Source organism: Cheilinus undulatus, linkage group 11 (assembly GCF_018320785.1).
Source record: "Cheilinus undulatus linkage group 11, ASM1832078v1, whole genome shotgun sequence".
Lineage (NCBI taxonomy): Eukaryota > Metazoa > Chordata > Actinopteri > Labriformes > Labridae > Cheilinus > Cheilinus undulatus.
Window position 1 is genome coordinate 25,361,137 of NC_054875.1, and position 15,254 is coordinate 25,376,390.

The window sequence follows — 15,254 nt, forward strand, 5'->3', positions numbered from 1 at the left end:
ATCACCATTAGTGCCCAGTGAGGAGGCTTTAACCGAGGAGAGTTTATGGATGTAACGGCAGGATGGAGAGGCCGACAGATGTGATGAGCGGCTGGGATGAGACTCTTTAGGGACTAAACTCTCAAGAGTTCAGACAAGAGCAGACACATCCTCGAACATCCAGACTAAACAGGGCCACATAATTAGAGCTATAATTCAGCAGAGCAGCCAGAGCGCACACAGCAAGCCTGTGTCCTTTGTAGGGAGGGCATACCCTACCGTTTTATTTAGGACTAAATTAACCTGTCTGAACATTGTGCTATTGTGTCTTCAAAGGCATTTAAAGGTAGTGAATTCATCTTATAACGGTAAGTGTAGCAACAACAGTGTAAGGATGTAAGGTATAAACAAATACTGCGATTGAAAAAGGTTGATGTGCAAATTAGCTCAAGAAAAAGGAGCTGAGCAAAGCAGTAATAATCCTCAATGCTATTAACCAACAGATTGGAAAGAGAAAGTGAGCTGAGTACACAAGCCTGCTGAGTAGAGACAGTTCTAGAGGCTGCTTTCATGCCGCACTCACAGATATCTGGCGATTCGTCCGAGCCATCTGGGCAGTCCTTCTCCCCATCACAGCGCCAGCCTTTGGAGATACAGGTCACCTGGTCCTTACATACAAACTGCTTGGAGCTGCAGGTCTTGGGCTGGATGTCTGTTTTGGGGGCTGCAAAGTAAAAAAAAAAAAAAAAAAGAAGTTAGGAACGTGTCTACATTAGGATAATCTTCATCAAAAAAGGCATACAAAATAACCAGAAGAAAATGGAATGTATTTTTAATTTTATGTTATTGCTCTTATACATACTTTAAAATGGTTTATTTTAGGTTCTAAATATATGTAGGAAATTTCCAACTTAGAGCAACATAGATCTCAACTCTGCAGGGCAAAGCAACATTCAAGGGTCAACCCAAGTTTACAGTGCTGTATTTGTATCAAAAGACCCACAGGCCCACTTTATTCAGAAAAAAACTCTCACTCTAAAAGTTTACAACCAACAGTGGGGCCTTTTAGCTCTGGGGTTGTTTGTTGTTTCCTCTCTTCTTACGGGCATCTCATTTCTTTCCGATTTTTTTAATTATTACAATTACTCTGAAGGTGTTTTCAACTTTTACCACAGAGGCTCTTTCATGTGTCACAGCACAGGCTTAACTGGGCATTCAATCAGCGTCCACCCCATGGGAAAATGCAGAGTGGTGGCGGCAGTTCTGGGCAGTAAGTCAGCACAGATTGTTGAGGTGGACCACAGGCTAGCAGCACCACAGCAACGCTTATGAACCATCAGGAGTGACGCAGCTGAAATGTTTCAACTCACAAACACTCACAGAAAACCCTTCTCCACCTTGTCGGTGCTTTATCAGACTGCTAAAACTGATTTAAGACTTATTTTCTAAAAGTATTTCACAAGACCTGACTCATCAAACCCCTACAAAATACAAGTTTATTTCATGGATGCACTCTTGAATATATTTAGGACAGCCTGCCCCAGACATTTTCCACAGTTTATTTTTTCCACTTGTCCCTCACAGATGGACAGGGGCTGGTTTCAGAGGGCAAGGCATGACACTAAAAGGACACTGTAGACATCAAAGTGTAATGCTTACAACATCTCTAAAATGGCAGACAAAGCAACAGAGCCTGGCACTACAGAGATGTATGTCGATGTATGTATTCACAGTTTCAACACAGTAAGTGAAAGAAAACACTGAGCTAACAAATTAAGAAATTTACATTAATGAAGATCCAAAAATCACAGGACATAAATATCCTCACCCTGAGACTCTCTCATGTTAAACTTTCTTGAATATTATCTGCTGTGTTCATCAATTAGCTCCACCAACTTCTTGCAAAAATTTTGCCAGAGTCAAATTCAGGAGTATATGCAAAGGTTTTTTGTCACATCGGCATTCCATCCACACAGAAAAAGCGTTTTGGGAGGCCGTAAATGCTAGTATTTGAAACCAGGTCCCAGAGTAAACAAATCTGTAAACGCTTACCGTTTTGTCTCTGTGTGGACAGCCAGTCGCATCTTTCTTGAAACGATTACGTCACACATAGCGTAACCCACTTAGGCCGCTTGCGCATGTCGAACCAAAACAACAATGGCGGATTACAGGACTGTGTTCATGCTGCAGAAGCTATTGAGCTTGTTATGGCTTTTACAGCAAAATTGTATGCTTCTTTATCACAGCAGCGAACAACATACACCGTATGTTTTTAAAGCCTATGCAGAGAACAACCAGAATGGTAACTAGGAGAAAGCTTAGGGCAGTTTTCTGTAATCTTCTACTCCTATTTGGTGTATTTCCATGGCAGTGTTACAGTGCCATCTACAAGCTTGGCATAGAAACGACAGCGTTTTCAGCCGTTTCCAGTTGTTCCGTGCTTATGCAGACATTTCCTGAAACGGCCTCGTATTTACAGAAAACTTTTTCGAAACAAAACGGAAATATAACATTTTCGTCTCTGTGTGGACAAGGCCTAAGAGTGATTGACTTCCTGTTTGCATACAGACCTGCTTTTATTTTGATGAAAATAAGGAACTTTGGGTAAATTGAAGACATCACATGACTCAGCCAGGGAAAAAGGAACTTGTTATGGATTGAAAAGGAACTAAGTGAACAGTAAAAAGGTAAATTTTTTTATAACACAAGGTTGCAGATGACTTTTGACTTGTCCACTGAGCAGTCTGGGAGTTAGTATAAGTGAAATGAGACATTAAGGCATTGTGGTGGTTATTTTACATCACTGTGACTGTAGGGAGACGCTTCACTGTCTTAACTAAAGTGTTAAGGGACAATACACCGACAATAAAGTATGCATTTCTTGTGATTTAAAAAATAATATATGATTTATGGACCTTAATTGCATCAAGATTAATGCATTAACCAAAATTAGGAATAGGGGCCAAGAGCCCCTATTCCTAATTTTATGTGCTTAAATTTGAAAATACTCATCTAAATTACACCTAATTGTACCATTCATGAAAATTTGCTTACCAGTTTGGGTCAAACCAGATTTTTTTTTTTCCAATGTCAACAAAGCTTAAATGAAAATTAAAGTGTCAATTCACACAACAATGCAGGCTTTGGGAAATTTAGGTGAAATTATCCTGAATACTTTAAAGCTGTATGCATGAAAATGTATTAATTTTTACATCCATTGATAGTAAATATATATGATCAGCAAAGTAGAAATTCTGGGGTAAAATCTGTCTGTATAAGAAAAAATGAATACAGGTGGCCAAATGTAAACTTCTGTGTATCCTTCTTATACTCAAGTGGCCAAAATGTCACACACACTCACTAACACACACAAAGGGAGCACAGAGGCCATTTCAGGCAGGAGGTTGTTACTGTACTGTTGTGCAGTCTGTCTGGAGAGGACAGCAAGGAAGGTCTCATTGTGATTCTCTGCAGGGACTGAGCCCTCTCTAGCCCTGGATGACTTGCCTCCCTACACACTTGGCAGGCAGGGAGGTGTTTTCAGGGTGGGGTGGGGGAGCACCGCAAGGGGGCCGGGATGTGACTGAAATCACAAGAGAGCATGAGGCTGGTGTATCATTGCAATCACGTCTCATTTGTCTGTCAGACTAAAAGGGTTCAGAGCCTGGTTCTTTTTTCTATGCGACAGTGAAGTGTGAGTCAAACACTAAGACTTCTCAGTATCATGTTGTTGTAAATACAATTAGAAGCTCAAAAGAGATGCAGGGATCAAATCACAGCTTTCCTAGCCTAAAAGACACCTTGATATCCGAGGAGATTAAGGGAAAGAGAGAGTGTTGGATTTAAAGATGCAGAGCAATCAGCTCGTTCTTCTCCTCACACAATGGCGAAGGCAAGGCTTACAAAACATAATTCAAGTGATGCAAGAGGATTACATTTACACTCAGCGCTGAGGTGCCAGAATACACGGTCCAAATTAAATGTCATGAGTCAGGACGCAGAATTCAAGATGAAAGTTAAAAATACAGCTGTAAAATAGAATACTGACAACAGTGCATTAATCATCCTGAACACTTAGCACACATCCGGCCCAAGAAAAGAGAGGCTGGCCGTGGCCTGAGGCCAACTTGTTCGTTTTGCCTCCTTTCAGCTTACCAATGTCCTCGTACATCTTGTATGGTGGTAAATACATGGGATTTTCCTGTGCTTATATGATGCTGTTTAATCTGCCTTAACAACCAGCAACCAAACAAACCGCCCAACTGAATTAAGCTCTGATGTGAAAAGCACTAAAACCCCTGGCAGGCTGCTGTGTGAAGGCATTCCCTCCATCCCTCTGGTCCCTGTGTGAAGCAGCTGGACTGTGCCAGTTGTTCCCTATGAGTGGGCATGAAAAACTGCAAATAAAACATTGTGGGTTCTAATTTTATCATCGCTTTACACACCAGCATGAGATGACCGCAGAGAGAAGAACCTCTGAGCCTAATTTGAGGTTGTGGCAGAGGAGGGGGGAAGACTGGCAGCCTTCCACCTCAGCAGTCCTCCTTCAAAGCCCGATGAAATATCTCAGACAGAGACGTGAACTGTTAATTCAGCCTGCAAAGTTGCCATTTTCCCCCTGGAGTTGCTGCCAAAATGCTTACATTTTTTGAAGGGCACAAAGCAGACTTGGATGTTAAATCATTTGTGTGCACTTTACCTCCAAAAGGAAATGACAAAGGCCTTTACTAAGACCCTTGGGATTGGCCCAAAAGCAAACACAAGTCCCAGTGAATCAAGGTACATCTTTCATCTATGGGAAATTTTGTAAGCCTTGTGTGTTTGCCTCCAACAGAGTTGCCTCCTGATAGTGCCATCCCAACCAGGGAACTTCAGGAAATACAGTTGTAAAGCAACTTGAGTGCATGGCATTAACCTGCAATATGACTCTTCTCTATCCACAAAACAGCTGGATTGTTACAAAAACATAATCTCATTATAATTGTATGCTTGTGATTTAAAAGTCATATCAATTTGATGACCTGCTGCCTTCAGAATAACATAATCTGAAAAAAAAAACATCCCATGGGTATCGAAAAAAGCAAAACATGCATTTTTATTAGAAAATAAAATAAAAAAAAACTAGATTTTCATCCTTGTTGAAAATCATCACAAGTTTACAAAACTAATTAGCGAGGGCTATTTCAAACACTTATAAAGGAGAATAATAACCACATGTCCTGTATCTTTAGTTAGCTGAAATAAAAAAAGACGCTGGTCTTAGTCCCTCGAATGCACTTGTAAAACGATGCACTGACTGTGTCTGGCATTTCAGACAACTTTTTGGGAGCATGACAGCAAAGGCATTAAATATGAATACAGAGAAAGACTTTCAGGCGATTGTAACACCAAGAATTCCTGAAGGCCAGTGCACTGTAATAAATGTCTCGCAAATTTGTCCATTAGACACAGGATTAGTGTTTCTACCCAGTTAACCATTTAATTATCTACACTCAACTAAACATCTTATTTCAGTTTGCATGCTCCGTCTCAGAGAAGGAGACATTCAAGGACATTAAATGAGGATATTGGGGTTTAAAGTTAGAGATTAGGCTGGAAATCACAGAATGTTATTCCACTGGTGATGGCATTTAGTGGACAAAAATATTTCTATAAAGAATTTTCATCTGAAACCCTAATCTTCAGGAAGTGACTTTCAGAAATACAAGAAGAATTGACTTTTTAATTGCTGCATTTGAATTCATGTCATTAAACAAGTGCACTTGTTTTTTTTAGGCTGCTGGAGGAAAGACTGATTCTGATATTGAAATGCTAAACTGGCACATATTGTACATCTAGCCTTATGAATTACTCAGTCCCCCATATATGAATGCTAAAGCTGAAGTCAGCTGACTTAGCTTTATTTGAGCACTGGACTAGTTGTATAGTGCACTGACTGTATGTCCTTATGGAGGGGCAGTGGAGCTCTGCCCTGTCCAAACAGTGCACACTGAATTGCCCCTTAGCAGTGTGAATAGCAAAAAGCATTAAACACAGGCGAGAGAGCAAATGCATAAATGTACACAGAGATGGGCTTTTATAGAAACATCACTCCTGAGAGCCAAACAAAAAGAAAAAGTTCCATTTAAGCTGACCTTTCATTTGCAAGAGGGTATTTGTGTGTTTTTGTCTAATATAAAAACTTGGAAGAAACAATCTCAGCAGCTGAAAGGAACACTGTGGGATGAAACAAATGGAATGGTGACTAAATGCTGTTCTGACACCAATTCAGCAGCCAAGTGAAAGAGGACTCCAGACACCATCACCAGCTGGGACATAAAACTGACCCCCCCTTTACGCACCCCTGATCCGTCTATCTCAATATGACCATCCCCGCTCTACAAATCAACTCCAGATCCATGCAGCACATTCTGGCACCTTCTAATTGATTTCATGTGTATCGCTTTTCTTCCAAAAGACAATCTGTAACAGACGTGCAGTTTGAGTCAAAGAAACCAAACTTTCACTTTTAAATTTCAATGAAATTTTTGTGTGTTTCTCTTGGCTGCAAGACTGACTTCATGCTGCACATAACTTAGAAAATTATATTTTACTTCTGTTAAAAGATGCACACCACAAGTAAGGGATGCACAGATGTACGGGCTGAACATCAGTATCAGCTGACGTCAACAAATAATGTGGCATGCACAGATGTCAGCAGCAGATGTGCATCTATTGAATTGCATCAATTTAATGCCAGTAAGCTGGTATACCTAACTGTTGATTTAAAGAGGATGTTTGTCATTGGCCAGAGGAAGTAACCTGGTGGACAAATTCCAATATTTTGTCTTCGTTACCTGATGGACAAATTCAGCAGTGTGGGAATCTTACTCTCTCACTTTCTGTGCTGCAAATGCAGCATGGACCAGAGCAGCTGGAGACACAGGAACGTAAGATCACAGAAGGTCTACAAGTTCAGGTGGGGATTGCAAGGTCATAGAATAATAACCATGTACAACAGGAGAACATGTAATCAGCAGGTTACTTTGCTTTTCAGATCAGGATGCATGATATAATCGGAATGATATCGGTATTGGCACATCTTCAAATGTCTTTTGTCCTTGTTCATCCTGATTAAACTTGAGTGTTTTAAGGGCTGATGACTTAGGTTTGAACTACAGCTAGTTTAATTCTTACACTTAAGGAAAATGTTTGCTGTGCTATTTCAAACTATTTCTCAGGAATGTCTTACTGTGCTGTAAAACCTGTCATTTGGTTAGAAGAATCCATTTCAGTTTGAAAGTGTTAGTTCCATAGAAAGGCCACATTCTTATTTTTTGTACTACATAGCCGTCTGTCAGCAGACTGTTAGAATGCTAGGTGTCTCTCAAAAAAGCAAAAAAGCTTGGTTTTACTGTTACTTCAAAAAAAATATCTACGTAAGATACATGCTATCAAATTTACTTTCAGTTTTCCATTATTTCATGTCTATATTTGAAGAAGATTATATCTCTAATTGAATGTAAAATCAAACGTTTGTCTTGTTTTACGCCTTTGTCACAATAAAAGGAAAAGGTCAATTTTATACCAGGAGAGATTTGGAGTTCTTTATAATTAAAAAAGGTGTGTATCGGTATCAGCATAAAGGAATTGGTCGACATATTGGATGTTAATTAAAATCCAACAATGTGCTTCCAAACTTTTGAGGTTTATTTGCTGTTCAGTTCAATATTATTCTGTGTTTTTTTTTCTACCATGATTAAGTACATTGGTTGTTAAAAGGTCATATTTTTTTTTAGAGGGGATGTGGTGTATCATTTAAAATCTTGTGGTTTCTCGCTTCCTAGATTAACTTCTCTTTGGTCACTGGGTCATACTGGCCCTCTGACTTATGGCTTGTGCAACCAGTTTGGACATAATGTGGGCGCAATAATGAGATTAACAATCAGGAGTCTGTACAATGTGTTGTCTTTTCAAATTTACTGGGTACTCTGTTCTTGTTTTTTGGTTGAGGTGCCCTGTGCAGATTAGGCTCTGTAGAAAACAGACTCTGCATTAAACTTGAGCAGCGCAAAGCAGAGTGGTGCTTCTGGCACAAGACGGAGACGGATTATAGTGTTTGCTGTGAAAACCCAGAGACTGACTAGAAAGGGAGCAGTTTTCTTCAGAGTGCACTGCAGAGACCTTTCACTGAACAGACAGACATTGTGGAAATTGCTTCTAAAAGATCAGCAATATGTCATTTGTAAGGCATGATCCAGTGAAATTTCAAGAGGAGGGACAACTGGATGCATCAAAAAACATCAAAACTCATGGCTCTTTGGAAAAATGGATAGGAAGGATTATGAAAAACTTGTAAAAATCATTTGTATTGGGGCAAAGGCAGCCTTGTAGTTTTAAAACACGCCCCACGTACGCAGGCGGCCAGGCTCAAGGTTTAGCCTGTGGCTATTTTCCTGCATCCTTTTCCCCCTCTCTCTCATCCCTGTTTCTGACTCTATCCACTGTCCCCCTCCATGAATAAAATCATAAAAAGCCCCAAAATATATATCTTAAAAACATCTAATAGTTGGTATCAAAATCTGAAATCCCCTAAAATTTAAAGTGGGGTCTGGGTGCAGACCGTACATCTCTAAAGGCAACTCTTACAAACCATTCACTGAGACATTCTTTCAGAACAGAAATACAAGCTGAAACTTTCCGAAATTAAAAATGGGATTAAACTTCCATTTTTGGTTAGGTTACAGGTTAGGATTCAAACTTTTAAAGTTTAAAACCTGACCTGCAAAATCAAATTACAAAACATTTAACAAAGCCAAGTAAACAGTCTGCCTATATGAAAAAAGCTTATCCTCCATGAAAACGTTTTAACAGCAAGCTTAGCTCACTTAGCTCACAGCTGCATAGGCTACTTGATAACGTAGCTACGTAGGTATGTTTTCTACGTAGCTATGTTAGCTTTAACTACGTTAGCTTTAGCTATGTTTGCTAAAGCTCAAGTTTCTAAAGATAACTTAGCTACACTGTCTTATGGGGTAAGTTATTTACATAGCTAGCACAGCTATGTTATCTTAAGTAAGCCACTGTTTGAGTAAAGTAATTTTAAAGGGGTACTTACGTAATTTAATCTCAGATTCGACCCCTGATCTTTTTCTGTTTGTCTATGAAATGTTGCTTAGTCTGTTATCTTTGAAATATAATGTATTTCATGAATGTAACTTCTAGACTTTGTTTATGAATAAAGTAAAAAAAAAAAAAAAAAAGTTGCACTGGCAAATAACAGCACTTCCGTTCTCAAAGAGATGGTGTCTTAGATGAACCGTCTGTGAGAGTGGCCATCAGAGATGTATGGTCTACAGTCAGATTGTCTTGAAAATTTCATATTAAATATAAGTAGCACTGCCTTTAAATGTTCATGTCAATGTCAACACATATTCAAGAGAAAAGTTCACCAATCAATTGATATACAAAACGGTAATCTGTTAAAAACAACCACCAAGCCAAACTTAATTTGATCTAATTTTATCTAAGCTGATCAGCAGAGAATAGACTTCTGTAAAAGCTTGTGAGAGATAACACCAGCATTGGAAAAGTAAAATGATGAATAAATGAATGATTAAGTGGGACAACAAGTCTCAAAGGTCATGTTGATACAATGCCAGTGACACATGAAAAAGGTCATGAAACAAAGTCTGTTTTTCTTCAGCCATCACGTCTACCTTTCCTGGTACCCACTGAAAACACTCAGGTCTTCTAGTGATTCGAGGAGTTAAAACATAACAAGCCACAGTATACTGATGGCAGGGCAGAGGGAGGTTGTTATTCCATTTCTGTGCTTAATGAATTATTGAAATGGATATAGGATATTTTTAAACCAGAGTCTGAAACTTTCAGATGTAAAGTGTGGAATATTTTGGTAAGTAGAGAGCAAAACAAGAGCATTAGAGAATCATTCCTTGTTCACTGTTGGAGCTATTGAATCAACTTTTTCAATGGCCACTCTGTGCAGTACCCAACTATCCAGTGGAAACAACCACTTAGCTTTGTGTCAAGCCAAGCCACAGCCAATGGAGCACTTTAACCAGCTTACAGTGGACACACAATGTCCATGGGCTATTCAAGTTTTAATCCACAGTAGCCATTTTCAAAGAGGCTGAGCATGCATAAACAGCAGAGAGCTAGGTTTGAGATGGGACCCGCTCTAGTACCTTAAAGCATCCTTTTTGTGTCATTGCACAACAAAAGGGGGCAGCTTTGACCTCAGAGGTAACCTGATGAGCCTCTGCAGGAAGTCACAGGCCAGGGTAGTAAAAGCCACTGTGGTAGAAAGAGTGAGTGTGATTGATGAACATGAAGATGAATGTAAATAAGGCAATGGTTTCGTTGAGTTCTCCAACGCCCACCCTGTAGTCACTGCAGCTCTGTGAGGGGACAGTCAAACCAGATTCAGCTGAATATGAAAGTCAAAACATGAAGACTGGACTGCATAAACTGAAGCGTTTGCTGCAGTTGAGATGACAGAAAATCCTGCTTTGTCTTTGTGTGATTAGAGTGTGACATGAGAATTTAATTCAGTTGAGGGATTAGGTGTTTCTGTCAATCACTATTTATCTCTGACAATGTCACTAGGGCTGAACGATACTGAAAAGGGTGACATTGAGATATCTTTCCTTTCTCATATAAATTAATGAGATAGGAAAAAAAATCAGGAATTAATTACAAATACATGCAACGAGTTTCAATTGTTCTATTTTGATCTGAGGACCACACCATAGGAGAAAACTGTGATGTATAGTACAACTCTTCAATATTGTAATGATAATCTTAAGTATAATAAATTAACTGATATTAAAGAATTGATGTTAGCTTCCTCCAAACATGTAACTTTTTTGTGAATGAAAGCTTTTTTCCACTAATAGCTTAAACCTTCATGTTTCATTTGCCTGCAAGAAAACAGTGTGAGCGCGTGTTTAATGTACACATGCTGTGTGAGAAAGCAGTGCCTGTTTAAATATTTGCATTATGTTTATTTCACAGGCTTATATTTTGATAATATTAAAACTGTGATTTATTGTGCAGCTCTATTTGTCACAACTGTGATTTTACATTTCAGAGAAATACCAGAAAAATCAAACAATAGGGATGACTCTTTCAGTACCACAGCATAAAAAGAACTCTCATGGAGCTTTAATTGGGTGATTTCTTTTTGTTTTTGAATTTCCAGAATACACCCAAATTACATGGACATGTAATGCACTCCCTTTGACCTGTCTGTCTGTAAGAGACAGAAGTTCTCAAAGCCAAGCAAAGATCCTGGAACAGCAGTTTCTGAAGGATACTACACAATCGACTGCAGTAGGAGGACTGTTAAGTCAGTGATCGTCAAACTTCTTCCAAGGACCGAGTCCTTCAAACAGAGAATTTTCAAGGATACACACATGTATCCACTGCTCACAGGAATTACCCAATAGCGCATTATCAGGTGGAAGCCTGGCCCCTGACCACTCAATACATTTTTAAATGCAAGTATTGTCCTTTTTCCACCATAAATATGTTATTGTCATAATTCTATGGCATTAAAGTAAATTGAATAGAAAACTACATATTTTTTGATTATATTATATGATGAATGTGATTATATTATTATACATAACATAATTAAATGATGTTATGATAGCACAATTGACTGCACTGGACTGTCCCTTCCTTTGATTTCTGCCACTACTGAGTATATGGGCATGACCATTCCAGTGACATATTCATGCATTCTTGCTAGCCTGTTCCAAATCTGTGTTTAACAGTTGCCGTGGAAGACTTTTGCCTTGCCTTCGTAGGACCCTACTCCAAAGGATCCCTGCTACGGAGGAAGCAAAAAAACAGCAAGATATCTTTGCGTCTGAATGACCTAAAACAGTGGTTCTCAACTGGTCAGGCATCAGGGACCACCACCTCCTCCTTAAGAGAAATCATGACCCAAATCAAAGAAAAAAAAACAAATTGTCATTTATTTCATGAATGTTAGTTAATCAGTATTCTTGGCAACTATCACACCATGAAGATAAAAGAACACTCCAAAAAATGTTGATATTTGGACCCTAAACAGAAAAACTTACTGAACTAAGAGATGGGACAAAAAAAAGCACATTAGAAAAAGCTCTTCATTACAGAAGGATTTGCCAGCATACATCTTATTTTACTCCATTTTTCCAAGACAGCATGGAAGTTTGATAATTCATCTAAGAATTTTCCTGTTATGCTGGGCTTTATTTCCCAACAAAAGGGAGATAAATCTTGAGAAAAATACTGAATTTTACTCTGAATCACAGGAAAACCTAAAAAAAAATACATATGTGGAATTACTGTATGTCCACTTCAGGCTTCTGTTGATGGAGTTTTTGTCACTTTTTTTCCCTGGCACACATTTGCAACCCACTAGAAAGAGCTTCGCAACCCACTTTTGGGTCCCAATCCACCAGTTGAGAACCACAGACCTAAAAGACCTTTGAATTGTCAGCAATTCCAACTTGTGAATGTAAATGGACCAGTGTCACTCACACTTTTAAGCTAGTGGCATCTTTTGTTTAAAGTATAAAATAATTGCAGTAGTTTTTAGGCTTTAGCCATTATCAATCATTCCAACTGTTGGTATCAAGCATTAAAACAAATCCACAACCTTGATCCCAAATAACATTCTGGAGAAAGGAGGAAGAAAAGGTCCTGGCCAAACAATCACTTGGAATGAATAAAAAAAAAGAACCAAAATAATTAATCATCCACTCCACACCTTTATAGACAACTTCTTTGCTCAGTCTTGAGGTCCAAGCTGGACAGTGTGAACAGCTAAAATGACTTTAAATTACATGATTGTTAACACACACCATACACTTCCAGCATGAGTAATTTTCCCTCATTGATGAATACAGATTGTCAAAGAGGACAAATAATAGGATACTGTATTGGGCTGGACACTCCATAGGAAAATAATAGCTGTGGACCTTGCCAAGTACAGCTTGAGTCAGACGACATACACACCCTCCAATCTTAATAGTATTGCTGAGAACCAAAGAATACATCCAAATGGTTCACAGTTGCACACAGCAGTTTTGAGATGATAACACGCAAGGAACAAAGAAATACGGATTCAAACGGTCAAAAACAGAAACAGCACTAACAGTTTTCAAACTGTATGAACGTGTTTTTGCGCTCAGATAAAAGCTTCAGTTCAGCTGGAACAAGAGAAACTAGAGCTCATTAGATTTCTCCCTCAGTCTCTAGACAAGTATTTTTCTAGGACAACATCAGAATACATGTCTCGTTGAGTTACACTGCTAATTGAAAGACAAGCACCATAATGAAAAAGGATTTTAGGAGCTGCTTATTTAGCTTTTTTTGTTTTTGTTTTTGTTTTTTTTACATCTTAGCTAGTTACCAATACAAGTGATGGTCTAACATTACAGGCACAAGAGGAAAATTTGTAATTATCACACTTAGACAGAAATCTATTTTTAAAGGGGACATATTTTACCCTTTTAAGACAAGTTTATATTGTTCTCAGAGTGCCCCAAAACATGCCTGTGAAGTTTGATGCTGAAAAAACACTCTAGGATTTTTGCATGTCTGAAAACCCTCTGTTTCAGCCCTGCTCAGAATGAGCCATTTCTGTGTATGTGGATTTAAATGGTAATTAGCTGTCTGGCTCCGCCCCTGACAACACCCCTCTCAGGAGATGGATGTGGCACTCCTGATGTTACAATGTTACAGACACTTTTATCCAAAGTTTAGGACCTGACTGGGTCAGGTCAAGACCAAAGTCAGCAGGGTAACCCACTGAACTATCCAGCATCTCAGCTGGCAGCTGAGAGGAAGATCAGGAGAGGAGGGCTGAACTTTCTTGCAAGAGGGGAGGGCCAACCAAACCTGGGGACGGGTGCTTACTCCTCATGTGAGGTCATGAGGGTAAAATCTGACAACGGCTTGTTTCAGCACACATTTTCTGAAAGGTGGAGAAAGTCAGGGAGGGGGGAATGGATTTTTCTGATACTTGAGGGGATTGTGGACAGGCCAGGGGCCCATATTCTGTTAGAAAAGCCTTTGCATAATATGTCCCCTTTAAAAAGTGTGTTCAAAAGAAAAGCCTTTTTCAGTCAAACTCCAATTCCTAGCATACATAAGCTATACCCCAGTAATCCTAAATAAAGATAAAAGAGGAATACCAAACTGTATTGTTGGAAGCATGATTTTTGTATGTTACGAGGAAATACCTTACATTTGTCATTATACTGCAGTCTGGAGTAATGATCCTTTTAATCAAGGCAGGGTTAATGGTGGATTCAAACTGCTGGCTGATAGCAAATAGGGTGAAATTAAAGACATTTTTTATCCTGGAAATGAGAATATTAAAACATTTGAGAGACTGGCTGCTAACAGTTATGCCCCCATAAACAGTGTTTTAACATTTTTTCTAGCTCAAGAGTTTAATCAGACTGACTCAAAACCAATCCTTGGCCATCCCTACACTTTCTTTATTAAAGAGAAATTTAATTAAAACTCGCTTTCAAAAAGGAATGATCTTGGAAGTAAACAACTTGCTTTTTACTAAATCTGTAGAATCCGATGAGAAATAAACTGAATACATGCAGAGAAGATTTACTAGAGGAGGGGTTACCCAGTAGTAAATCACAGATCTAGACAAGCAATACACACTTGAGACTTCGTCAATAAATTGGTTCATGAGAGAGTAGATTACACAAGAAAAGCTCAATAAATATTATCCTTATGTTCCAGACCTTTGTAATAGATATAGGAAGGACAAGAAAACAACGGAGAAGAAATATCCAAAATAAAAATAATAGGAAAAACTAGAGAGGCCAGATATTATCAGCATGATACTGGAATTGACAGATATTAGTTTTATAAGCCTACCTGGTATTGTCAGACAAGGCCGCCCATTAGGAGGGGAAAGGGGAAAGGTTTCTGAGGCCAAGCCACAAAGAGGTAAACAAAATCCTCTATTGTAAAGCAAAGCTAAGATAACCATATTTAATTTTTAACCTGAGTAATAAATATTTATATCACGGCAACAAAAACACATTTTTCTTTATGGTTGTTGGAGTGGCATGTAGTCTGTTTCAACATGTAAAGCCTTTTTCTTAAGTACAAGAAACTGAGGCTTTTGAGGGAAAAATTAAATATTTGCAAATGGTGGAAAAGAGGCAAAAGTGGTTAAAAAAATGGGTCAAAATAAGTCAAAAACTGATGGAAAAATGTATGAAAAGGGCAGCACTGAAACCCAGTTA

The 15,254-nt window shown here is 38.7% G+C and overlaps 1 protein-coding gene across 1 annotated transcript in view; it reads right to left on the reverse strand.

Moving 5' to 3' along the window:
- The window catches only part of lrp1ab (low density lipoprotein receptor-related protein 1Ab), a 122,755-nt gene that overhangs the window by 100,874 nt on the left and 6,627 nt on the right, over positions 1-15,254 (reverse strand). Inside the window, exon 2 of the mRNA XM_041798471.1 lies at positions 563-703. Coding sequence (XP_041654405.1) covers positions 563-703 — 141 coding nt within the window. The remainder of the gene's footprint in view (positions 1-562; positions 704-15,254) is intronic.